Raw genomic sequence first — 26,317 nt, forward strand, 5'->3', positions numbered from 1 at the left:
ACCTTCATCCAGGGCTTTGGTGACTGTTTCAAAGAAGTCCACCAAGTTCAAGAGGCAGGATCTCCCTTTAATGAAGCTAAACTGGGTTGGGTCGAGCGTTTGGAGGCCTCCTATGTCTTTGTTTATAAGGTCCATGATTATTCTTTCCATAGCCTTGCAGATTATGCTGGTCAAGCTTATGAGTCTACAGTTCAGGGTCTTGGGGAGCATCTCCTGTATGTAAAGGGATGGCTGTTGCTGCTTTCCATTCACCAGGTACAGAACCAGTGCTTACACTGTGGTTAAAAAGAGTGCACAGCGGTGCAGCTAGTTCCTGTTTTAATCCATTAAGAATGCAGCCTGGGATATTATCAGGTCTCATAGAGGCTATGTTTTTGGATTTGGAGAGAGCGTTTATGACCTGCTCCATGGAGATACTTGGTTAAGGGCAGGTGGTAGGGATGCTTTGGGGGATACGTGGCGTGGACAAGGAGGAGAAGTTTTCACTGAACCTGTCAGCTAGCAGGTTGTCTATTTCTGCGGGTTCAGTATATGTGGTGCCATTAACAACCAGCTCTGTGCAGATCTGAGTTTTTCCTTTAAGGTTTCTGATGTAGCTAAAGAAGGCCTTATGGTTATCCTTAGCAAAGGAGGCTAATTTGGATTCATAGTTACCTTTAGAATGCCTTTTGAGATGTCTTATTTGCTTGTTTAAACCGAGGAGGGAATCCTTTCAATTCAGAGACCATTCCTTCCTGCTCTTGGACAGTAATTTAGTTCTCTTATTATATATCCTGTTAATGGTGAATGTCCACCATGCAGACTTGTTCTTTCCTGAGGATCTTGTTTTGATCTTATCAGGTACGGCTGAGTCAATACATTTGTATAGATGCTTGTACAAGGCATTGGTGTAAATCCCAGTATAGGTGTCCATGCCATCAGTGAGGGCAGGGTTGTGAAGCTATTATTGCCATCACATATTAGGTTGTAATTGGCTTTGGAGAAGTATTTTAGTGTAGTTGCTGCTATGGGGGGGCGGGGGCAGATGTTATTGTTACTGCTAATGAGACTGATTTATGATCAGACCTTAGTAGGGAGGGCCACACATTTGGGGTGGTGCAATAATCACCCATGTTAGTGAGCATCAGATCCAGAATGTTTGTCCCCTTTCTGGGGGGGGTGGTAGCCAACTGGTCCATGGCATTGGATTTGATGAAGTCCAGGAACCTTTGGGAAAGCATGTTAGTGCATGTGTAATTAACCCAGTCTATGAAATGACAGTTAAAGTCACCTAAAACCAGGGTGTTTGGTTGTATCTGGAGTGATTCAAGTAGATCTGCATATGCAGTGTGGGTATCCTGGTTCATGGCAGGGGTCCTGTAAATGGCAATAACTCGGAGAGGGGTCTTACCTACAGTCAGTTGGACCTGGATTAGTTCAAGGGAATCGTTTTGTTTAACCTATCCAGAGGTGTATTTATCTTTAATGAATATTGATACTCTACGTCCTTTAGTCCTTGCAGTTTCAGTTTGTGGTCTGAAGGTTCATAGATTAGTACTAGGCTAACTACCCTTGCGAGACACTTTAAGCCTAGCCAATTATCCCCTGTGAGACTCAAACCCCGCACCTTGTGTTTGTAAGGTGTGGAAGGCATTATAACCTGGTATGGCCGGGATGCTTTCCATGGTCTTAAACCAAGTCTCTGTGACTGCACAGATGTCAGCATCTCCTAAACTGAGGGCTGCTTCCAATGAATGCAGTTTTAGGTTTAGACTCCTAGTGTTTAGCAGCATAACCTTAACATAACCTTGTGGTTGCTTTTTGAAGATATTTTTACTTCAGGAATTTTGTTGTTGTGACATTGCCTAAAAAAGGCACTGTGAGGGAGGCAGAAACCTTATCCAGTAATCAAAATCCCAGAGGTGACAGATGACCATCTCTGGCAAAGCAGCATGGTCTGTCTACCATGTCATCCCAGGCTAACAGGTACTGGATCCCCTTAGAATAACACCAGAAACTAAGCCAGTTGTTGAAGTCAATCATTTTTTGTTTATATTGTGGTATCATTTTAGCTGAAGGTAGTATGCTGCTGAAGGCTAGGGACATACCTGCCTAAGACACATATTCAGAGAGCTCAGTCATTTCTCTCTTCATATACTAGCCTGGTTAACAAATGTCAAATAAATAAATATAGTCCAGTGAGATACGTCTCAAGTCATTCACACCAGCATGAACTATGACAGAGTCATAATGGTACTTGTTGTAGAGAGACTTTAGTGTGTATGTGATCTGGCGAATCCCGGCACCTGGCAGACAGTTGACCGTAACCTTCTTCTTGTCCAGCCTGGTAAGTGAGACATCTGTGTGTCTCACTGTACAGTCGCCTGTGACCAAAACATTTGCTTTAGATGTGCTTTGCCGTAGGGGCTTGTTTGGTGAGACATTTGTGCTTGTGGTTTTAAGTGTATTGAATGCTGTAGGTACTGTGTTAGGTGTAGCTATCCACTTGCTCTCTAAGCTTTCAGTAGCATTCCTAACATCACCCAGCCTCTTACTAGCTGCTTCCTCTGCTATAACTTGAAACGTAAAACAATGTGTGTGTGAGGTGAGCTTCAAATGATTAGAAAGAGCACTGCACTCAGTGCCATTATTTATATGTCTTAAGTAAACCACATGAGAAGAAGTGCAAGTAGCTTAAACAGTATGTGTTTGATGTTCAAGCTACTTGCACTTCTTATGTGGTTTATTTAGCGTGCTGCACTGCCTGCACGAAGTTTTATGTAGGCAAGATTAATAGACAGTTGAAGGAACGTATAGTAGAACACTTGAGTGATGTTATGAACGCTACTGAAAGCTTAGAGAGCAAGTGGATAGCTAGGTTAAAGGCTGATTATGGTTCAGGACTAAATGATAAAGTCCCCCTTAAACTTTTGTTACAGACATGCTCACTTTTTAGATCTTTACATACATATATGCACATTAGTTGATTTTAAGTTTATTTCTTATTTTTAAATTTTTATTACATATATTGTTTGTATTCTTTTAGTACATAATTGCTTAATTGGTTGATTTGCTAGTTGAATTTCTGTATAAATTGCTGTGTGTGACTGCATTTTTATAGTGACACCTGAAGAAGCAGCAAGAGCTGTGAAAGCGCTTACGTTATTTTAAAATAAAACATTGTTCGTTTTATGTCCAAAGCCTGGTGTCATCTCATCATTCTACTTTTTTGGACTACTTTACTCTGGTTTATTTCTTTGGTGAGACGTTTACACAGCACAGGTTGGTCATTTTTTCCTGTTGCTTATTCTGTGAATATTGTTTTAGTGCATTTGTCTTCAGAGCTGTAAGCTTTTTGCTTATAATGGAATCTATTGTTTGCCAGTGACTGTGTCCCTTCAGACCATGCCTGGATGTCCTTCAAGGATGCATCTGCAGTCCTAACAAATGGGTTGTCCTGTCGTCAGGCAGCCCTTCGGTCGGCCGGATTCCAAAGTCTGGGTCTGGCCTCGGCTGGTGTCGCACTTCACCCGACGTCATCACTGCTGGTCTTCGGGTATAAAGGCATCAGCCGACGCCATTTTCCTCAGTCTTTCTTGCCGCGTGGCGCCCGAAGCAGAAGCTGTTCGCAAGTGCCGGTCGGTCAGATCCAGAGATTACTACTACCGAATACTACTTCGAAGACTTCTAAAAAGCTAAGTACCCGCTGGGGACTCTTTCTTGCCTCAGCCGATGTCAGAAAAAGTGAATAACTGTTTAACTTGTGGGAAACAAATACCTCATAAAGATTTCCACTCTTACTGCTTACCTTGTTTAGGCCCAGACCACGATGTAACAGCCTGTTTAGCCTGTGCTTCCTTCAACCGACGAACGCTTAGGCGTCGGTCGGAGTTTGCTGAACAGTTTTTCGGCTCAGATTTTGCGTACATTATGCCGTCGGATCCTCTGACTTCTCAAATTGTTAAGAAACGCAAAGAAAAAGACCGACACTCGCGGTCCGCGGTTTCGGCCGAAACTACGGTTAAGCAAACCACGAGTGTCTCGGTTTCGGCCGAAACCGAGCAAACGGGTCACTCTTCAGCCGAATCCATGACTACTACCGAGGCTCCTGCTACCCTAGTTGAATCGGCCTCTGAAGTTTTGCCTACTAATGTGGTTCCTCTAGAATTATCGGACACCATCCCTTTGGATGTCTCTACCCCAGCACGTGGTGCTGCTAGGCCTCCTGCAGCCATGTCTATAAAGGCCTTTGCCAGGGCTAAAGCAGCCAAAACTGCTAAATCCGTGCCTGTTAAGCCCCCCTCACAAAGACCCAGTTCCAGTTCTCAAATGCTTACTCTGGCAGAGGATCTCATCTCTTTAATAAGGGGATCCCAATCTCACCCAGACAGGGCCTCTCAACCTCCAGAAAAGAGACCTAGAGCAGAGCCCCCTGAGCCAGTGTCCTCAGATGATTCTTCTGATGATTCAGACAATACAGACCATCCAGAGGCTCCTTTTTCAATTTATGAAGATTCCGATGCTGAAGAATCTATTCCTTCTGCCTCTCCACCAGAGGAATTTTCCTTTGGGGAAACCTTACATGCCATGAGAGAGCAATTCCAATGGCAGGGACAAGATTTCTCAGATTCAAGAAAAAGGCTTAGGACCTTTCTACATTTACCGCAACATAGGCCCTTAGCTATACCTCCAGTTCTTCCTGTTGTGGATGATGCATTTAATGATGTTTGCACTGCTCCTGATACTTTACCTCCAGCCCCTGCCAAGCCCGATAGGTTTTACAGGGTACCGGACACTCATCACCACCTATACAAGGCTCCCCTTGCAGATCCTGAGACTATCTCCCAGGGGCCTAAGGCAGTAGCTTCGACCTCAGCAAAACCCCTCTCCCTTCTGAAAGGGAATCCAGGTCCTTAGAGAGATGGGGTAACAAAGTTTACACCTCTGCTACTCTCTCAGCTAGAGCTTTGAACTGTCAGTTTCATATGATCCAATACCAAGAGTTTATGCTTGATCAGTTAACTAAGAAACTGTCCTCTGATGATTCCTTAGATAAGAGATATGTTTTAGAAATGGTGAATAACATTCAGCAGGTTAGTAACCATTCTTTAAAATGTGGCTATGATGCACTGGAGGCTTCATTTAGATCAGCCATGACTGGCACAGTTATAAGAAGGCATGCATGGTTGAAAGAACAGGTCTTGCCGGATCATGTTAAAGCAAAGCTATTAGATGCTCCTATGGATAAGGCCAGACTATTTGGTTCTCCTGCCCAGCAAGTAATGAAGAAAATGGAAGAGAAGGCAAAATCTGTACAAACAGTTAAAGATTTCTTACAGGTTCAGCCCCCAAGGTTTAGCAGGAACTGGCCTTCCAAAAATTGGTCTTTCCAGACTCCTCTAAATCTCAGAGAGGCAGGAATAGACGTTCCAGAGGCAGAAATCAATCCAGAGGAGGTGCCTACAGAGGACGCCAGTGGCAAGGCAATAACCAACGAGGCACAGACACAACCACTGCCACTGCAACAGGACAATCACAGTGACTTGGCTCTGACACCGCCTACCAGGGAACAAATAGCAGCACCCTTAGGCGGAAAGTTAGCCTTATTTTCAAAAAATTGGCACTATATCACAAGAGACAAGTGGATTTTGCAAACTATAGACCAAGGCTACAGGTTTCATTTCCACACCTTGCCAGTAAAAAGAGGAATGCCAAACCTACCTCCAAATCAAAAAACAGAAGCTCTAAAATAGATAGCTCAATTAACAAAGATGAGAGCTGTGGAAAGGGTACCACCTGCAGAACAGGGCAAAGGATTCTACTCCAGACTCTTCCTAGTACCAAGAAAAGAGAAAAGTTGGAGACCTATTCTTGACCTGTCCGCTTTAAACACATTCATCATTGTTCCAAAATTCAAAATGCTGACCCTACAGCAACTTCTTCCCATGCTGGGCAAGGAGTGTTGGCTGGTAACTCTAGATCTCAAGGAGGCATACCTGCACGTCCCCATACGACCAAATTGCAGAAGATACCTCAGATTTCTTGCAGGATCAGAGCATTATCAATTCTCAGCATTGCCCTTTGGCTTATCTACTGCGCCTAGAGTATTCACAAAATGCCTGGCATCAGTAATCGCTCATTGCAGGCTACAGGGAATCCAAATTTATCCATACCTGGACAACAAAAGCAAGCTGACAAAAGACTTACAAAGAGTCATTTGCTTACTACAAGCCCTGGGATACACAGTCAATTTAAGAAAGTCAAGACTGATACCATCCCAAACAAGAACATTCTTGGGTGCAGAATTGGACACAGTAAAACAGATGGCATTCCTAACTGCAGAAAAACAAGAACAACTCCCTCTTTACTTCTTGGCATTAACAAAGCAGAACAAACTAACAGCAAGGAAAGTACTGCAGGCCTTGGGCTTCATGGCATCATGCATAATCCTGGTCCCCCATGCCAGACTGCATATGAGAAAGCTACAGTGGTACCTAAAGAATTTATGGTCTCAACACAGGCACAGCTTAGAAACCGAAATACCACTAATCCCATGCCTGAAACAAGAGTTCCTATGGTGGGCTCAAGCATGCCAGTCAAACCCAGGCTTGCCCTTCCACAACTTTCAAGCAAGCCAAACCATCACAACGGACGCCTCAGACCTAGGTTGGGGGGCCCACATGCTGGACAAATGCATACAAGGATTATGGACTCCAGATCAGCTGCACCTGCACATAAATCAAAAAGAAATGCTAGCAGTAAAACTAGCAATCCAGAATTTCAGACCATTCCTCAAAGAAGGCCATTTAATGATAAGGACAGACAACACCACAGTCATGTGGTACATCAACAAACAGGGAGGCATTCATTCATACCCCCTATGCCGAATGACTCTGGACCTATGGAATATGGCTCTGAGCTACAACATTCAGTTACAGGCAATATTTGTACCAGGAAAAGAAAACATCCTAGCAGACATGTTAAGCAGAACTACCTCGGATGCTCACGAATGGATGCTACACCCGGACATCTTCAAGGCCATCACAAAGAAATGGGGAATGCCACACATAGACCTATTCGCATCCCCACTCAATCACCAGCTCAAGAAATTCTGCACAAGGACATACCACCCACTTGCATGGAAGGTGGACTCTCTATCCTTCAGTTGGAAAGGCCTGACAGCATATGCATTTCCACCTCTTCCTTTGATGCACAAGGTACTACTGAAAATCAAAGAGGAACGTCCAAGGATAATTCTGATAGCTCCAAATTGGCCAAGACAACACTGGTATCCATTGCTGAGGAGCATGTCTCGGGGGAGAACGTGGACACTACCCCTGATGCCTTTGATGTTAACTCAGAACGACTACAACATCATGCATCCAAACCTAAAAACTCTGCAACTGACTGCCTGGAACATTACATAACAGCAACTAACCCAGATTTATCCCAAAGGGTTAAAGACATTATCCTTGAGGCCCACAGACCTTCAACAAGAAGGAACTATGCAGGAAAATGGAAAAGGTTTGTCATTTGGAGTGCGGAAAGAGGAAAAGATGTGTCAAAGATAGATATTGCCAACATCCTGGAGTATTTGGCAGAGCTTCTCCATACAGGCCTGTCCTATTCCTCCATCAAGATACATGCATCAGCTATTTCTGCAGAATACAGCTTCGATCCCCCTGTCTTCTCACATCCTCTACTCAGGCAGTTCCTCAGAGGAATCAAGAATGTAAAACCTCCTAGGAAACCACCATTACCAGCATGGGACTTGAACTTTGTGCTAGAAAAATTGACACTCCCTCCATTCGAACCAGCAGCAACAGCAGATCTTCAACACCTATCCTGGAAAACTGCTTTCCTACTGGCAATTACTTCAGCAAGAAGGGTTTCGGAACTACAGGCCTTAATGGCAGTACAACCCTTCCTAATCTTCCATCAAGATAGAGTGTCCATGAGAACTAATCCTACATTTATGCCTAAGGTGGTATCCAGAGTGTCTCTAAACCAGGCAATCCACCTACCTACCTTCTTTCCCAATCCACAGAACAGGGGAAAGACTGCTGCATACCTTGGATGTACATAGACAGTTGCGCTACTACCTGGACAGAACCAAGGGCAATAGAAAACTGACCAGCTTCTAGTAGCTTATGCAACAGGAAGGGAAGGAAAAGCAATTTCCAAACAGACAATCTCCAAGTGGATAGGAAATTGCATAAGATTCTGTTACTCCTACCATGGAAAGCAAATTCCACAGAACATAAGACCTCATTCTACAAGGGCTACAGCCACTACCACAGCTTTCTTACGAGGAGTGGCTACCAAGGACATTATTGAGGCGGCTACTTGGACCTCCGTGCATACATTTGCCAAGCATTATAACTTACCTCTATACTCCAGATCCCGAGCAGGGTTTGCCACTGCTGTATTGCAAGGGATCCTAACTACACCATAATTCTTCTTCCTCCTCCCCTAGTTTGGCTATGGTATTCTACCCATTTGTTAGGACTGCAGATGCATCCTTGAAGGACATAGTACAGTTTTGTACCTACCATAAATGTAGATGTCCGAACAGGATAGCATCTGCAGTCAGGATTACCCACCCTCCTTCCCCTCTGTGGTATTCCTAGGGTATTTGCCCACCTAATAGCTAGCTGGGGGGGGATTTCTTATGGTGTATTTGTTTGTATATATGTACATACATGCTTATTTTTGTGTTTGCCTTCTACCTTTTTGGAAACATTGGCATTTATCCAAAAATGTAGCTATCCAAGAGGGCAACTGGCATCTGGGGCAAGAAACACTGAGGAAAATGGCGTCGGCTGATGCCTTTATACCCGAAGACCAGCAGTGATGACGTCGGATGAAGTGCGACACCAGCCGAGGCCAGACCCAGACTTTGGAATCCGGCCGACCGAAGGGCTGCCTGACGACAGGACAACCCATTTGTTAGGACTGCAGATGCTATCCTGTTCGGACATCTACATTTATGGTAGGTACAAAACTGTACTTTTCTGCGTTAGGCAATATTGTAGATTTGAACCTTTTATCAGCTTTTAAAGATGTACAGCTTGGTGGTAAGGTACACTTTACATACTTTTTGATGTCCAGCCTGTTGGTGTTTCTACTTCAGAAGTGTGCATGGCTCTCTGAAGATAGTGTTTCTCCATGGTACATTGATAGGCTGAATGCTTGTGAACTGACTCCCAGACACTAATAGTGTCATTCTTAAAGTGTGATCTCCCTAAACCACCTGTTTTTTTATTCCTTCCCTAACCATCTTCACCATGTCCCAGACCATAGTTCAGACTTGGGTCACCAAGGACATAATGAGGGCTTTATTCTTCTGTGCTACAGAGCAAGCTGTGATATTGCTAATTGGCTGTCATTTCACCTGTCATACGTAAGTTAATCTAATAATTCTATCTCTTTAAAGGGATTCTGACAGGGTGAGTCTGAGAGTTACAGAAACCTCTCTTGCTAAAATACCCAATGATAAACTCATAAATGAAGTTGTGAAAGCAAGCACTGTATGTCTAGCTGTTAAATATTAAGTTATGATTTTTGTGTGTGTGTGTATCTTTATTAAACAGAGTACCCAAAATGTGTTAAATCATTGAAATGAACAGTTTTCAGCATATATGAAATACAAGATTTCAACCTGTGCTGTGCCTTATTTCCTGACTTGTTTCTCTCCTTACTCTAACACTGTCATGTGGTGTTTACTCAGAATTTGCATTGTGTGTTCACTTGCAGATTGAATCATATTGGAGACTGGGGAACACAGTTTGGAATGTTGATTGCTCACCTTCAGGATAAATTTCCCAACTACTTGACAATATCTCCTCCAATTGGTGACCTACAAGCTTTTTATAAGGTATGCTTATTTATGGAATTCCATGGGAAGAGAAATAAGTTATTAAATGTGCCGAAACCAGAATAAGCAAACATTTTCCACTCTGAAGAAAGCACAAGTTCGAGAGAAAATTGTTGCATGTCATTTTTAAAATGGCTGAAAGTTGTAAAATATACTGAAAAAAAATATTCCCATGGCTAGATTTTAAACAGTATGCTCTTCAGATTTGTTTAACACATTTAATTTGGGTAATATTTTAGTAGTCTCTAAATAATGGGCCCTGTGTACTAGCAGTGCAAGAAACGTTTTCATATGTAAGACTTAAGTTAATTTTGTTTATATTTCATTTCTCATGCACATATTGTCATTTGTTTTATGTAGTAAACAATTAACATAACATTCCAGTCATCCTATACCCTACTCAGTCCTAGAAACTACACATTAAATGCCATAGGTTTACTCCCTGTATGTTGGAATCAGTGCCAGCAAAGCTGAAAGATGTCACCTCAGTTGCCAGTTTCTGTAAACACAAATTTATTTTTGAAGAATCCTGACGTAAATGCTTTAGAAATAATAGAGTAACTTGAGGAGTTGTTTAATTGCTTGGCCAAGTCCAACACTTCATGATCTCAAGGACTTTTGCAGATTAGGACTGTCTGTGAACAGCTGCTTGTTTAATTTGTTACAAATTTGCATTCATTATAATGTTCTATCTTATTTTGTGCTGCACCCTTCTTTTGCTCTCAGTCTTTCCTGTGCATGAGTGTTTTTGCTAATAAATCATGTCTTCATATTATTTGGCCGGGGTGTTTGAGCTTGTTTTACTGTCAGACTCATTGAGTAGTCTGGGTTTAATTCTGTAACAGAAATGTGTGTGCATGCACATGCATGTAACAAAGACCGGTTTTGACAGTCTTTCTTCACCCTTTTCACCCCCAGCGTGCCTTCCTGCTTGTGTAGACGTCACTACAGATGTATGAGTGCTAACGATTATAAAACAAGGTTACAGACTTCAGTGGCCTCCCACATGATCCATGGGACCAGTGATGTCAGACATGCTGCACCAACTAGTCAAAGAGGAAAGAGATTTTATGCAGGACTTTTCTGGTTCCCAGAAAGGAGGCACCTGGATGCCGATCTTAGGCCTTTCAAAATTCAACCTATTCCTTAATGTCACCAAATTCAGGATGCTTATCCTGCAGCCCTGTTACTCTTCCTGCACCCAGTGGTGTTTATGGTCACTGTGGATTTCATCTGCACATCTACACCCACTGTGCCTACAGGCACTTTTAGATTCTTGTCTAAGGATTGTCACTATCAGTTTACCTCCTTGCCTTTTTTGCTATACACCACACCAAGGGTAGTCACTAAACTCTTGCCCCAGCAGTTGCCTTCTGCAAGTAGGAACGTATTCATACCTACCCTTAGCTGGACGATTGTCTTATCTGGCTACTCCACTCAAAGCACTGGCCACCCTAGACTTTCCCAAGAGGATCATTCAGGACTAGGGTTTTACCTTGAAACTGAAAAAGTTACTTCTGGTGTCCTTACAAAAGGTAGTATTCCTGAAGTCTCAACATTTCTCCCACCAGAGAAGGTGGACAATTACCAAGCTTTCTTGTAGGAACTGTCAGCAAAGGGTGTAGTTGATGGTGAAGAGTTCCTAAGGACCCTGCAATTCATGACTACCACTATACTGATGGTCCCTGGACAAGTTCCACATACAAACGATGCAGTGGTACTTTAGAGTTGTGCAGACCCATTAGTCTCACCCTTTGGACTAACAAATCCCCATTCCCCTGTTGTAGTAAGGGTGTGTAACTCAGATCAAATGAAATGTGGGAGTACCCTTTACTCATAACCCCTCCAACCAATACATTTTTGTGGATGTCTCAGACTGCCTGTGGAGCTTACTCACAGGGCATCAAAGAACAGGGCATATGGAATGCCAGCAGATAAAAAAAAAAAAAAAAAAAAAAAATCAATGTAAAGGATATGATGGTTCTCATTCAGGGAATGAATGCTATGAGCCATCTTTGGAAAGGGGGAACTCTGCAGGTAGTTCATAAAGGTATTGCAGTTTTTAGGTCAAATTCAACCAAAGGAACACTAATTTCATTATAGACCAAATATCCTAGGATCCATTCAAATGTCAAAGTCATGGTTAAATGTATGTAAGTTTTTAAATTACCTGATCCATGGAAGAAGCCTATTCTATATTTCTGTGATGTAAGTTGTGATCCGTGATTGCCTAAATCATGTTTTAAGTGTATTTGTAATCATCTTTAACTCATTATTTATTAAGGTGTAACTACAGTGATTTGGATCCATTTAAATACTGCCTATAATATTTCTTCTCACAGTACCTTAAAAGCCCATATTATTCTGCATTTAAAGTAATAGTACTTTAAAGTGTGAGGTTTTCACTACATACATATGTTTAGATAAGACATCTCATTAATAGGGGATTCCAAAATGGTGGACGGCCAGTGAGCACTCTAGCTGTGCAGCTCCCTTAACTTTCAACAATATATGACCTTTTGCCTGTGCATCCTCAGGAAAACTATCAACTTTTCAACAGAGGAAAAGGCAACAAGTAATCTGCTTAAGTATTTCAGCTGTATTTTTCATTGGATAACCTTTTTTGCAGGAAAAATAATGCTCGCTGCAACCAGATCCCTTAACCGCATGGTGTGGATTCTTCCAGATAAGTAGGCCTGAGTGAAAAAGAGAAGGAAAAAAGGACTTGTTTTAAAATAAAATTGTCAGAATAAAAATAACCTTATGCACCTATGTTTAGCTGACTATATTTTATTTGAAAAACAACTAAATCAACGTTGGAAATGGAAAATCAACCAGAGCACATGGAAGCAGTAACTACCAAATCTAAACTATCAAATATAGTTACACCAGAAAAAGATATTTCGTCAAAAAGTCTAAAAAATAAAATTCAGTCAGAAATGATTAAACCTGTCCTTAGATCAAAGCAAGAACAAGCATCAACATTGGAAGACCTTAAAATTGCATTACAACCACTGCAAACAGAAGTCCAAGGATTTTCACACAAACTAAATACTTTCAGCTTAGACATGGACCAAATTATGCTCAGATTAGAACAAAATGAAGCACAAATCATGGACAATGAACTGAAAATACAAGACCTGAATAAAAGTATACAGGCTGGTGCAAATTACAACAAAAACTCCTGGACTTAGAAGCTAGAAGCAGACGGAATAATCTCATTATCAGGGGAATACTAGAGTCTGTTGAAAACACCCAACTAAACACAGTTATTAAAGAAATACTAAGTGCACTACTGCAGGATAAAGAACTTCTGGAGGACATAACAATTGAAAGAGCTCACAGATCCACAAGACACTCACAAAACACGGACTATCCAAGACAGATATATGTCAGGATCCTTAATTCAACCCATGTACAATTAATACTATCTGCATATAAAACCAAGAAAACCCTCACATGGAGAGGACACAAAATCACAATAAGCCAAGACCTTCCTCTTGAAGTCAAGCAAAATCGTCAGAAACTAAATAAATACTGTGCTTACCTGACAGAAAAAAACATACACTTTCAGATGAAATATCCTGCTACCTTAATATTCTGCCATAAAAATGAAAAAAATATCCATAGATACACCTGAAAAAGCAAAAGTCACTTTTCTCCGTCTCTACAATGTAAATCCAGCTTGAAAAAAGTCAATCCACCTTTGCTGAAGCATCTGAATGACATCCTCTGCTGTTTTAGGCTGAATCCTGCCTTTTTCAATTTTTTTTCTTGAGGTAAATAGTTTAATCCGTTTATTTTTCCATTTCTTAGTAGGCAGCGAGGTCCGTTAGCGTTGCGACATTCCATTATCCACAATTCCATGCAGCCACAAGTGCTTGAAATAACCTTTCACCTTTCAACTCATTTCATCATCAAAACGACCTAGGAGCCCCAGTGCATTACTGGGAACGGATCTAAATGGCAGAAACGTGTCGCGTATTGTATTGTATTGTACATAAAACTATATTTTTCTTGAAATTCCATCCAAATAGTCGGAAATGTACTCAGACTGCTTGCTAAGCATACTAACTGAACCTGTGCAGCAAAATGTAAGCAGATAGACTTAAGAATACTTAATTTGCAAGCTAGAGAATTTTGAAGTTAATACAGTTAATTTAAATGTGCAGTGCAGACTGTTTTTTCAATGAAAGTGCTTGACCATATTAAGCTGATGATTGTGTGGAATATAACATCTGTTTTCTTCTCAACTGAATTATTAGGTGAGATCTTGCTATAATCATGTATATAATGCAGAGTTATATATTTAAAGAAGAGTCTGATAATTATATTAGATAGCAGCTGCATGTTCATATGTGTTGTTACAACATTACATTTGCTGTTGGTCTTGCACCTGAAACAGACCTGCTCTGTCTGTTAAATACCTTAAGGTAAAATATGCAACTGGAATGTGTATTTTTCTTTAGGAAAAGTTAACAGTCTCCTAGTATTGTAGAACTGATATATCCAGTTAAAACATCTTCTTTTAGGCTGTATTACTAAGCAAATGCTTGTATATAGTGGAAGCAATGAAGCTAAAGGATATGTATCTGTAATACACATTTATTGAAAGTGAATAATAGAAGTATCATTATTTTGTTGTTAAAGTGACAGTAGTAATATTCAATAATGCCTCTCTAGTATTATATTTGGTGTTAATAGATTTAGCTCATAAGACTATATTGTACTGTTTTTTTTCCCTTTTCTTTACTTTGTCTTTATTAGTCAGGCATATGTATGCAACTACTCATATGTATGTAACTACTCATGCACCTTCTGACTTGTTATAGCTTAAAAACAAAATGACATAGGGATGTCAAGGCCAGAACACTGAACTTGGTTTAGCGTTCATGTTATGCTGGCCTCAGTTAAATAGTAATTAATTACATAGGGCTTCTTTCCTTAACAAGAGAGTTCAAGCAGTATTTGGTGAACAAATACTCAAGCATCTACCACCCCTTTCTCAATTCTGGGCTACTGTAATTTGCACCATGCTATGTATGGTCGCTTAATGTATTCTTCTACTGCTTTATTTTACCGGACCTGTAGAGTTGTTGTTAAGCTGATAGTTAGACCTTACTGTATTAAAGTCTCACTAGAAACTGCATCTACCTTGCACATAATTGTACTAACCTAAAAAGAATGTTAGGAATAATGAGTGTATTCTTGGTTAATGTGATTACAAATGTACTGTCTTTACTAGTAATTTGCTTAGTGTGTGTGTCAGTCCTACTGTTTACTTCACCACTTTTTTTCTCCCTTTGTGTACCCAGCACTGCAACCGCCTGACCTGTACTAAGTCTTGGGTTTATTACCCTGTCTAGGATTGCTGCCTCTTCCCCAAGCTGTGGAACATAGCTAAACCTCTCTGGGCATCATTCCCCTAAAGGATACATGAAAGTACATTTTATACCGACTGTTTGTTAATGATACACTTGTTATATCACCCCAGGTGCGTATTGTAAACTTCCTAGCCAGGACAGCCAGCAGCCAAACCTTTCTCTCCTCCCAACCAACATAGCTTCCACTCTTATAGCCTCCTTATACTGCTCCTGTGTCACCCTACCTTAACACATTAGAACTGCTAGCCCTGTGCGTAGCATTGGTTGCATTACAGCCTGTGCCCACAAGGTGGCACCCTCTTTCCAGGTCTATTCTCCTTGCATAACTATTCTCCATTCTTATAATTTGACTCTCGGACACCCACTTCACACTATGATAGACCCAATTTTACCCCACTTTTTACCATATATTTCTCAACTGCACAGTTTACTATCTCCTTTTAAACTTACCCTAACAGTCAGCACTCCACTGATTGTTTTCCCTGAATTTAGTCCTTCTCTTGCTCTACCTGCTCCGTTTGCCCTGGGGGCCCACTCCACTCCCCTAACTTGCCCCCATTTCCCACCCTCCCCCAGTACTCCTACACTTATACTACCCTAACCACACCCCCTACTTAGTTAGCCATTCCCACTAACCACGGTCATCCTATCACAACTCATCCTTTCTAGACACCCATCCCCCACTCCCAACTCACCAACATTCAATCTCCTCTATCACCCCACCCATACTCTTAACTCATCTACTACCCCAGCCACAATGTATCCACTGACTCCCACCTTATCTCCAAAACCTAGACCATTGTACTACCTCATACCCCCAATTATATTACTTTATCTTTTCACCGCCTATGAATTCCACTACCTACCTAACTCTCAGTATCCTACATCAATTACAACCACTAGCACCCAAACACACACCCTTCCATCAATACTACCCCACCTCTTCACCTATTGCACTACTCCAAAACCTCTCCATCCTATACTACCAACATACTTAAACCCAAGGACTAAGAACTATTACCAACTCCTACTGAAGTTCACCAAGCTCATAAGGAATATATTACCTAACCTCATAGCTGACAACGACATCCATCCTAACCCTGGCCCAAACTCACCAGTTACCACAAACCCCATAAATAGTACTCCTGTCCACCTAAGAAGCTCACATAATGCCCCCAAATCATTTCTAGTCTGTCACCTAAATATCAGAAGTATAAATAAAAAACTCCACTACCTGCATGCCCTCCTGGACACGCACTCCCCTGATCTATTCTTCCTTACAGAAACCTGGATCAAACCCATTATCCCTGATAATGAAATATTACCCCCCAACTACAATATAATAAGACTGGACCGTAAAGGTAGAAAAGGAGGTGGAGTAGCCATCCTATATACATCCTCTCTCAAGATATCCACAATTAGCACCCCACAAGACCTAACAACTACCAACACCGGAACAATCATCTCAAGAGTCCAACTTAACAAACACAAATCTATAAACATAGTATATAGCTATATTCCCCCAGGCAACAACATAAACACCTTAGAAAGCACCCTCCAATGGTTATCCACCACCCACCCCCAAGAAACAATCATTCTTGGGGACTTCAACATCGACTGGACAACTTGTTCAGCAAACTTTCCCACCACCCATATTAACTTACATGGTTTCTGTCAAACTATTACTACCCCTACCAGAATCAACAAGCCAACAAAATGGAAAGCATTCTAGACTGGATCTTAATAAATAACAAGCCTCAGTTATACAAATCAGGCACCCTACCTGAAGACATGAGTGACCACCTCCTAACTTATATAATCAGGAAAAGGGATGACATGCCTCACCAAACCACTTTTAAAACCCTTAGGTATACAAAAAGCTTTAACCTAATTAGTTTCCAGGCCAATCTTAGCTCATGCAAATGGGCCAATCTTAAAATACTTCCCCTTGACAAAGCTGTCTCTGAATTCAGTACTGGATTCCTGGCCATCTTAGACAGGCATGCTCCCACATGTACAATCAGAACCAAAAACAAAACTGCTCCATGGCTAACCAGTACTACTAGACAAAAACTTACTGTTAGAAACACAGGATGGTCCTCATGGAGAGCCACCAAATCCCCACAAGCCCACATAACATTCAAACAAATGAGAAATGAAGCAAAAAGGTCTGTTGTGTTAGACAAGCAAAACTACTATTTCAGTTTACAGCAAAAGCACCAAAATCAGCCTCAAAAGTTCTGGTCAGGTCTGAATAAACTGCTCCACCCAGGTAAATCCTATACTCCCACCCCCTCAGCTACCCTACAACTACCCCCTAAATGTGTTGCTAATACCTTTAACACTTTCTTCACTGAAACTGTCAAGTCCCTAGCTAATAATCTATCTCCCTCCTCCTCTACTACAATCTCACCCACTCAGGTAAATACCCCCCCCCCCTTCAAATTTGATCCTATCCCCACAGACTGTATCAAATCCCTACTTAAGAAATTAAAACCTACCACCCTGGCAGCAGACCTACTTCCTGCAGAGTTTCTACAAAAGGCTGCTAATGTAATAGCTTACCCTATCTCCATCTTAATCAATCGTACTATCCAAGAATCCTACATCCCCTCCATCTGGAAAATCGCTCATATTATTCCACTTCATAAAGGAAGAAACTCCACTGACCTCTCTAATTACAGACCTCTAGCCATACTATCTCCCTTAGCCAAAATAATGGAGAAATGCATACAGAAGCAACTTTTAACCCATCTTACTCAGAATACTCTCCTAGCTCCATCCCAGCACAGTTTCAGACCAACCCATAGTACAACCACTGCCCTTCTCTCCTTTTCTCACACACTAAATCCTAACCGTAATCAGAATCTGCTCTCCTCTGCCCTCTTTCTCAATCTATCAAAAGCATTTGATATGGTAAATCACCACCTACTCCTAGACTCTCTAAAATCACTGTCCTTAGATAACCCAGTAATCAACTGGTTCCACTCTTACCTGCATGGCAGACAACAAGCTGTTCTGTGGAAAGACAATCTATCCCCCCTTTTACCTGTCACCCTTGGAGTACCCCAAGGTTCTATCCTTGGTCCCTTCCTTTTCTCTATATTCATTAATGACCTACCCAAAGTTATCTCACATGCACTTGTATACAGTATGCAGATGACTCTACACTTATCTGCTCTGCCTCCTCTCCAACAGAATTATAATCCCTATCCCAAATCACCTTCAACAAAGTAGAGAACTGGCTCAATAATCGTCGTCTCTTATTGAACCCAAACAAAACCAAATTACTACTTTTCTCCCCCACCCATAAGCTAACATCACCAATAATTACAGTCTCTTCTAACAATTGCTCCTGAACCTTGCACTAAACTACTAGGGATAATCATTGATAATAATCTGAAGTATGATGCCATTATAGACAAAACCATAAAAACAGTAAACAAAAAAATAGGCTGCATGCATAAGATTAAGAAATTCTTAACCCCAACTGCCAGAACCACCATAGCTCACACACATCTTCTGTCATCCCTTCTCTATGCCTCACCCATCCTCACAAATCTAACCAAATGAAACCTTAACAAAATCACCAGCTGCTATAACAGTATAGCTAGATTTGCCACAGGCTCAGCCTACAGAACCCACCAGTGCCAGAATCTTCACAAATTAGGCTGGCTAGAACTGCCCATTCAGATATACTATAAGCAACTCGTAGTTATTCATAAAATCCTCTACCAACCTACCAGTACCCCTATTCTGACTAATATTATTAACCCCTACAGCAACCTAGCATCCCTCCGCTTATCCAACAGTATGCTAGTACAAGCTACCAAAGCCAACAACTCAGCCGGAGATTCCTTATTCTCCAACTCTGCTGGACAAAAATGGAACTCACTTCCTGCTGAACTAACCGCCACATGCTCCTTGTCCCAATTCAAAACATCCCTAAAGATGTACATGAACAGAGACTGGCTATGTCCATGTCTAAACCCTGACTAACCCAAACAATAATCAGAAGAGGTAAGATAAACAATAGTCATGCTCATGTCTAAACCCAGACTAACCCGACATATACCAAGACAAGAGTAAACCAAACTTAGCTCACAGAGGTGATTACCCTTTCATTTTCTTCCCACTCCCTCATATTATACATTTCTCTACACCATTTAGGATTCTCTTATTCCATTATCAGGAAGATAACGTATTATTCTGCCCATACTAAATAATTTCCTTCTTACCTAACCACCTTTCTCTTAACTATCATCCTTACATTCTAACTGAAAATCCTTTCTTTTCTACACACTTCTGCTATGTGATTGTGAGATCTGTATATTTATTCCGTTAACCAACAATGTTTTATTTCTTATCTAAATGTAACCTTGACTTGAATTTGTCACGGATTTTGTTAAATGTTTTTAGATTTCTCTGTAACCTCAACTTTAAGTGTCACTTAATTTCAGTGTGGAGCTTTTCTCCCCGTCTCTACGCTAGAAATGGATATATGTCCAGTCGGACTTTCCTGGTTAACAAATGTAAAATAAAAATAAATAAATAAATAAATGTTTCTATGGCTTTGAGGGTTTTAATCTAAGAACTAATGATCTTGGAGTTTTAGTATATTTCTTTAGTTATAAGGCTATCTAAAGTATTTTGAGTATATTATCTAACATACTAAATATGCTTAAAAATGGTAAGATATTAAAAAATAGATTCTGAATATGGGTATAGGGAGGCTGCTATGCAGAGTTGATGCATATGGTTGTGTACGTTTGGAAAGTAGTAGGTAATTTTGACATCCCTCTGCTCTTTAAGATTTTTACCCAGATCCAGTCACATATGATTTTGATTTTATAAGATGTTCTTCGTGTTTCACTGTTGCAGTCATTACATTTGGGTAATCTGCTTGCAGGTTGCCCTCAGTCGGCCTGATTAACAAAGTCTTGGGTCCTGCATCAGTTGCTGTCCCTTCTTCCATGACGTCAGGTCGTCAGGGGTATAAAGCATGCAGCCGACACCGTTAAATCAGTCTTTTGATTGCCGTGCAGTGCCTGAAGCAGAAGCAGTTTGCAAGTGCCGGTTGGCTAGACTCCTGAAATTTTCATTTTCGAGTTTCAGAACCGAAGTCTTCAACTTAAAGCTAAGTACCCCGTTGGGGAAACTTTTTCTTGCTCCTTACCGATGTCATTAAAAGTTAATTGCATTACTTGTGGAAAGCAAATACCTCAGAAAGATTTTCATTCGTACTGTATTCTTTGCCTAGGTTGCCTAGGCCCTGACCATGATGTACCTTGCTGTCTGTTTTGTGATTAATTTAATCAGCACACTATCCATCATCGGTATATTTTTGCCTCTAAATATTTTGGTTCTCAGTTTAGTTATCCAGAAATGTTGTCGGTTAGCCATCTGACTACCGGGATTCCGAAAAAACGCAAAGGTAAAGACCGAGACAGTCCGCCGAGGTCTAAAACTGCCGACAGTGCTTCTCCTAAGCCAGTCGCCAGTTCGCCGGTACTCAGTGAGGCGCTTTTGCAGCCCCTGATACCCGCTACTTCTGATTCTCAGGCCTCTACTCAGACCCATTCGGAGTCCAGTATGCCGCAATATACTTCAGCTATGGAACCTGTGGATGTCTCTACCTTGAATGGGTCTGGAGCCGCTGTGCAGGCCGGTGGCTTCTGAGGGTGTATTCAGGCCTATGGACTTGCATATTACATAGTCTCCTTCATTACTAAGGCCTAAATCTCGATCCATGTCTAAAAAACCGATGTCCAGGCCACATGCTCAGGCTCCTATCCTAAAAAGCAAATGATAAAAATGGCTGAAGATCTTATAACTCTAATTAGGGGTAGTCAACCCCCCCCAAGAGGCCTAGGACTGAACTTGATTATGAATCTTCTGATCAGGATTCTGTTTATTCTGACTCTTCTGATGACCTGGATTTGTCCTTACCTACTTATGAGGATTCTGATGCAGAGGATTCTATTCCCGCTGCTTCTCCTCCTGAGGATTTTTCTTTTGTGGAAACCTTACATATGTTACGGGAGCATTTTCACTGGGAAAGCTAGGAATTTTCTGATTCAAAGAAGAGGCTTAGGGATTTCCTTCATCTACCTCAGCATAGGCTTTTGGCTATTCCTCCTGTACTAGAAATTGTTGATGATGTTTTCTCGGAATCCAGTTTGGCCCCTGATTCCCTGCCTCCTGCTCCTAGTAAACCTGACAGATACTACAGGGTTCCTGAGTCCCATAAGTTCCTTTTCAAAACTCCTGTTGCAGATCCAGACCCTATTTCTCAGGGGCCCAAGGACATTAAGGCTTCTACTGCTAAAAATCCTACCCCTTCTGATAGAGACTCCAGGGCGCTGGATAGATGGGGTAAAAAGGTTTATACTTCAGCAACCTTGGCAAACAGAGCTTTAAACTGCCAATTTCATATGTTAAAATATCAGCAACATGTTATTGGACTGCTTAAACAGAAAATGATGTTGATTCCTGACTGTGTGGAAAATATAGATTTACAGGATTTAATGCATTCTGCTGAACAAGTTGGAAAACACACTTTACAATGTGGTTTTGATTCTTTAGAGGCCTCTTGCAGTGCTGCTGTTACTGGGTCTGTGCTTAGAAGGCATGCTTGGCTTAAGGAGCAATCTTTGCCTGATCATGTTAAAGCTAAATTGTTGGATGCTCCTTTAAATCAGGACCGCCTGTTTGGCAACAAAGCTGAAGAAGTTCTTAAAAAGATAGAAGATAAAGCTAAATCTATGCAAAATGTTTAAGATTTTTTTACAAGTGCAACCTCCTAGATTTAGTAGGCACTGGCCTACTAAGAATTGGTCCTTTCCAGTCCCTTCCAGGTCTTCTCAAGCCAAACCCAGACACAGCAAAAACCCCAGGTTTCAGTCCCAGGGAACTCAAAGAACTAAGCAGTGGGGGCCTCCTCTTCCAGATCTGGGAATAACAAGACACCCCCTATGGTAAACAGTCACAATGACTTCCTTTTAAAATTTCCAAGCACTTATCTACTGAATGCCCCTTTGGGGGGAAAGATTGCTCTTCATGCAAAGAACTGGGAACTCATAACCCAGGACAAATGAGTTTTAAATATAGTGTCCCAGGGATACAGATTTCATTTCCACACATTGCCAACACCAAATGGATGGCCGGGCCTGCCCCCAAATCAATGGGCAGAGGCTCAAAAACAAGTAATTTCTCTCTTAAGCATGGGTGCTATTCATTTGGTACCAGAAGAGGAAAAGGGACAAGGTTTCTACTCCAGACTTTTCCTGGTACCCAGAAAAGACAAATCATGGCATCCAATCCTGGACCTGTCTACTCTAAACACCTTTCTGGAGATTCCAAAATTCAAGATGTTGACTGTTCGCCAATTACTTCCTATGCTAGGCAAAGATGCCTGGTTGGCAACACTAGATTTAAAAGAAGCATACCTGCACATCCCAATCAGGGAATCTTGCAGAAGATACCTACGTTTCAAAGCAGGCTACACGCATTATCAGATGTTCATCGTGCATACAGCTGCAGTCATCACAATTGGGTTATCCTGCCGTCAGGCGGGTCCTCGGTCGGCCAAATTCAAAAGTCTAGGTCCGGCATCGGTTGTCGTCGCTTCCTCCCTGACGTCAGTGCGGCAGGGGTATAAAAGAGGCAGCCGACGCCATTTTATTCAGTCTTTCTTGCCGCGCGGTGCCCGAAGCAGAAGCAGTTCGCAAGTGCCGGTCGGCTAGCTCCTGAGATTTACGAAAAGTATTTCAGCCGAAGTCTTCTTTAAAGCTAAGTACCCCGTTGCGGAAACTTTTCTTGCCTCAGACCGATGTCAGACAAAGTTAATAATTGCATTTCTTGTGGGAAGCAAATACCGCATAAGGATTTTCACTCTTACTGTATACCTTGCTTAGGGCCAGACCACGACGTCTCGGCCTGCCGTTTTTGTGCTAGGTTTAACAGGCGCACTATTAAGCGCCGGGCGGAGTTCGCCCTTCATTATTTTGGCAAAATTTTTAATTATATCATGTCGGATATACCAATGCCAGTTTCAGGCAAAAAACACAAGGATAAGGACAAACATCCGAGGCCTGCACTGAGTACTGAGATCACGCTAAGGCCGACTACCGGTTCTCCGGTTCTCAGTGAGGCGCCTACGCAGCCCCTGACTACCGATGAAACTATTTTACCGGCGACTTCAGTACCCGAGGTCGCAGCTTCCTCGGTCTCCATTCCCACTGCAGATACCGATGCCACTCTTGGCGGAGAAACGGAAAATTTAGCGAGGCCTGCCATTTCTGAAGGCGTTTTCAGGCCTACCACCTTCTCTATTAAATCGTTCTCTAAATCTAAAGCTCCAATGAAAATTAAAAAACAGGGTCCTCAGACCCCCTCTCAAGGCCCCATGCCTAAAAAACAGATGCTTAAAATGGCTGAGGATTTGATTACACTCATCAGGGGTTCTCAACCCCCCTCAGACAAAAGACCCAGGTTGGAGGAAGACTTCCCTTCCTCAGACCAGGCTTCTATTACCTCAGACCTTTCTGAGGACCAGGATTACGCCTATTCCCCATTTGAAGACTCTGATGCTGAGGAGTCTATTCCCTCGGTCTCCCCCCCTGAGGACTACTCTTTTGGGGAAACCCTTCATACATTGAGAGAGCACTTCCACTGGGAAGGCCAAGATTACTCAGATTCCAAGAAAAGGCTCAGGGAATTTCTGCTGCTTCCCCAGCATAGGCCCCTGGCTATTCCTCCTGTCTTAGATATTTTGGATGATGTGTACGCAGAAGCCAGTCTTAATCCAGACTCTTTACCTCCTGCCCCTGTTAAACCAGACAGATATTACCGGGTTCCTGATTCTCACCATTTCCTTTATAAAAGCCCTTCTGCTGACCCAGAAACTATTTCTCAGGGTCCCAAGGGGGTTAAGGCCTCTACTGCTAAAAACCCTTTACCTTCAGAGAGAGATTCCAGAGCATTAGAAAGGTGGGGGAAAAAGGTGTATACATCAGCCACTTTAACCATGAGGACATTAAACTGTCAATTTCATATGTTAAAGTACCAGCAGTTCTTGCTATCTCAGCTGAAAAGCAAAATGACACAAACAGAACAACCAGATTTGAAAGAGTTGCAGGATTTGTTGCATGGAGCCCGGACCACACCACAAAAGGAGGGGGTGTATCCATATTCATCAAGGATACCCACACCTCCAGGTTGGTGGCTACGCACGAAGCATCGGAAACCATCCAGGTGCAATTAACCATAGGCAAAACTGCTCTACAATTTGTAGCATGCTACAGGCCACCCTCTCAAACTCAGGAAACCCACACAGCCTTCCTGAAGACACTGGAGGGTATAAATGTATCACCAAACACCATCATATTGGGTGACTTCAACTACCCGAATATAGACTGGGAACATTACTCAAGCCCAAACTTTCTAGCCCAAAGGTTCCTGGAGTTCATAAATTCAAATGCCATGGAAAAACTAGTCACCGTCCCCACAAGAGGAGAAAATATACTAGATCTCATCATCACGAACATGGGGACAAAATGCTCCACACCGGAAGTATATCCCTCATTGGTGAGATCAGATCATAAACTAATTTCACTAGAAATCCACATCCCGCCCCCACCCCAAACAAAAAAGACCACAGTGAAGAACTTCTCTAAAGCAAACTTCACACTACTCAAGACAGGTGTGGTATCCTTCAAGGCCCCCGAGTCAATGGAAACCACAACCCAAGCTGCGGAAGCCCTTACAAATGCCTTCTATGAACACCTTCAGGACTGCATGGATCAGGCAATCCCAAATAAAACCAAGACTCTTTCCACCAAGGGCAACGTCCAGTCTGGTGGACCCCAGCCATAAACAAACTTTACAATAAGAGGAGAAAGCTATTACATGATAGAGCAAAATCCCAAAAGGGAAGGCATCTTTGATCAGCACTAGCAAGAAACTACGATCCCTCATAAAATCATCCAAGGCCAACTTTGAGAGAAAAATTGCCATAGATTCAAAAGACAATCATAAGGCCTTCTTCAGCTATGTCAGAAACCTGGGTGGAAACTCCCAGATATGCTCAGAATTAGTCCAAAATGATACAAAAATCACTGAACCCACAGACATTGCCAACATACTGGCAGACAGGTTCAGCGCAAACTTCACCCCCTCTCCCCCCGAAAAGGAGAGATAACTATCCCAACTGAGAGTAGCCTCCCAGACATCTCAAATGCGCAGGTGAAAGCTGCTCTCTCTAAAGCTAAAAACACAGCATCAATGGGACCGGATGGGGTCACCGGCTGTGTGCTACATGAACACAATGAAGAACTAAACCCGCACATGTTTAATCTTAGCCTCACCACAGGATATGTGCCCAAGGAGTGGCGTACGGCAACTGTGGTCCAACTCCACAAAGGCGGTGCCTCTACGGACCCTGGTAATTACCGCCCCATAAGCTTAACAAGCCTGGTCTGCAAAGCTATGGAGAGGATCATAATGGAACTCATAAACAAGGACATAGGGGACTTGCAGACCTTGGACCCAACCCAGTTTGACTTTGTCAAGGGCAGATCTTGCCTTTTGAACTTGGTCGACTTCTTCGAAACAGTCACCAAGGCCATTGATGAGGAAAGGCAGTCCATACAGCCTACCTTGACCTTGCAAAGCTTTCGACACAATACCCCACTCTGGTATTATAGAGAAACTTACCAGCTTAAATGTAAACCCATATGTCACAAGATGGGTTGCAAACTGGCTAAAGGACAGAACCCACAGGGTTAGAGTTGCTGGAGCCATGTCAGACTCCAAGCCGGTTACAAGTGGAGTCCCACAGGGCTCAGTCCTTGGCCCTCTATTGTTCGGCATCTACTTCTCAGAAGTACAGGCAAACATAGGAGGACTATGGCTGACAAAGTTTGCGGATGACTGCAAACTGGGTGCCATAGTGGATAGTACATCGGACACAGACATCCTTCAGAGGGGTCTCACAGAAACTGATAGCTGGTGCCAGAGCCATGGCCTGAAGTTAAACGCAAAAAAGTGTATAGTCATACCCTTCGGGAAAAACAAT

General features: G+C 42.2%; 1 protein-coding gene across 3 annotated transcripts in view; it reads left to right on the top strand.

Annotated features, from left to right (window-relative positions):
• RARS1 (arginyl-tRNA synthetase 1) overlaps positions 1-26,317 on the top strand; it is a 1,169,219-nt gene that overhangs the window by 912,979 nt on the left and 229,923 nt on the right. For all 3 annotated transcript variants that reach the window (XM_044069555.1, XM_044069556.1, XM_044069554.1), the window contains exon 7: positions 9,736-9,856. In XM_044069555.1, coding sequence (XP_043925490.1) covers positions 9,736-9,856 — 121 coding nt within the window. The remainder of the gene's footprint in view (positions 1-9,735; positions 9,857-26,317) is intronic.

Source organism: Protopterus annectens, chromosome 4.part0, assembly GCF_019279795.1.
Source record: "Protopterus annectens isolate FY-2018-M chromosome 4.part0, PAN1.0, whole genome shotgun sequence".
Taxonomy (NCBI): Eukaryota; Metazoa; Chordata; order Ceratodontiformes; family Protopteridae; genus Protopterus; species Protopterus annectens.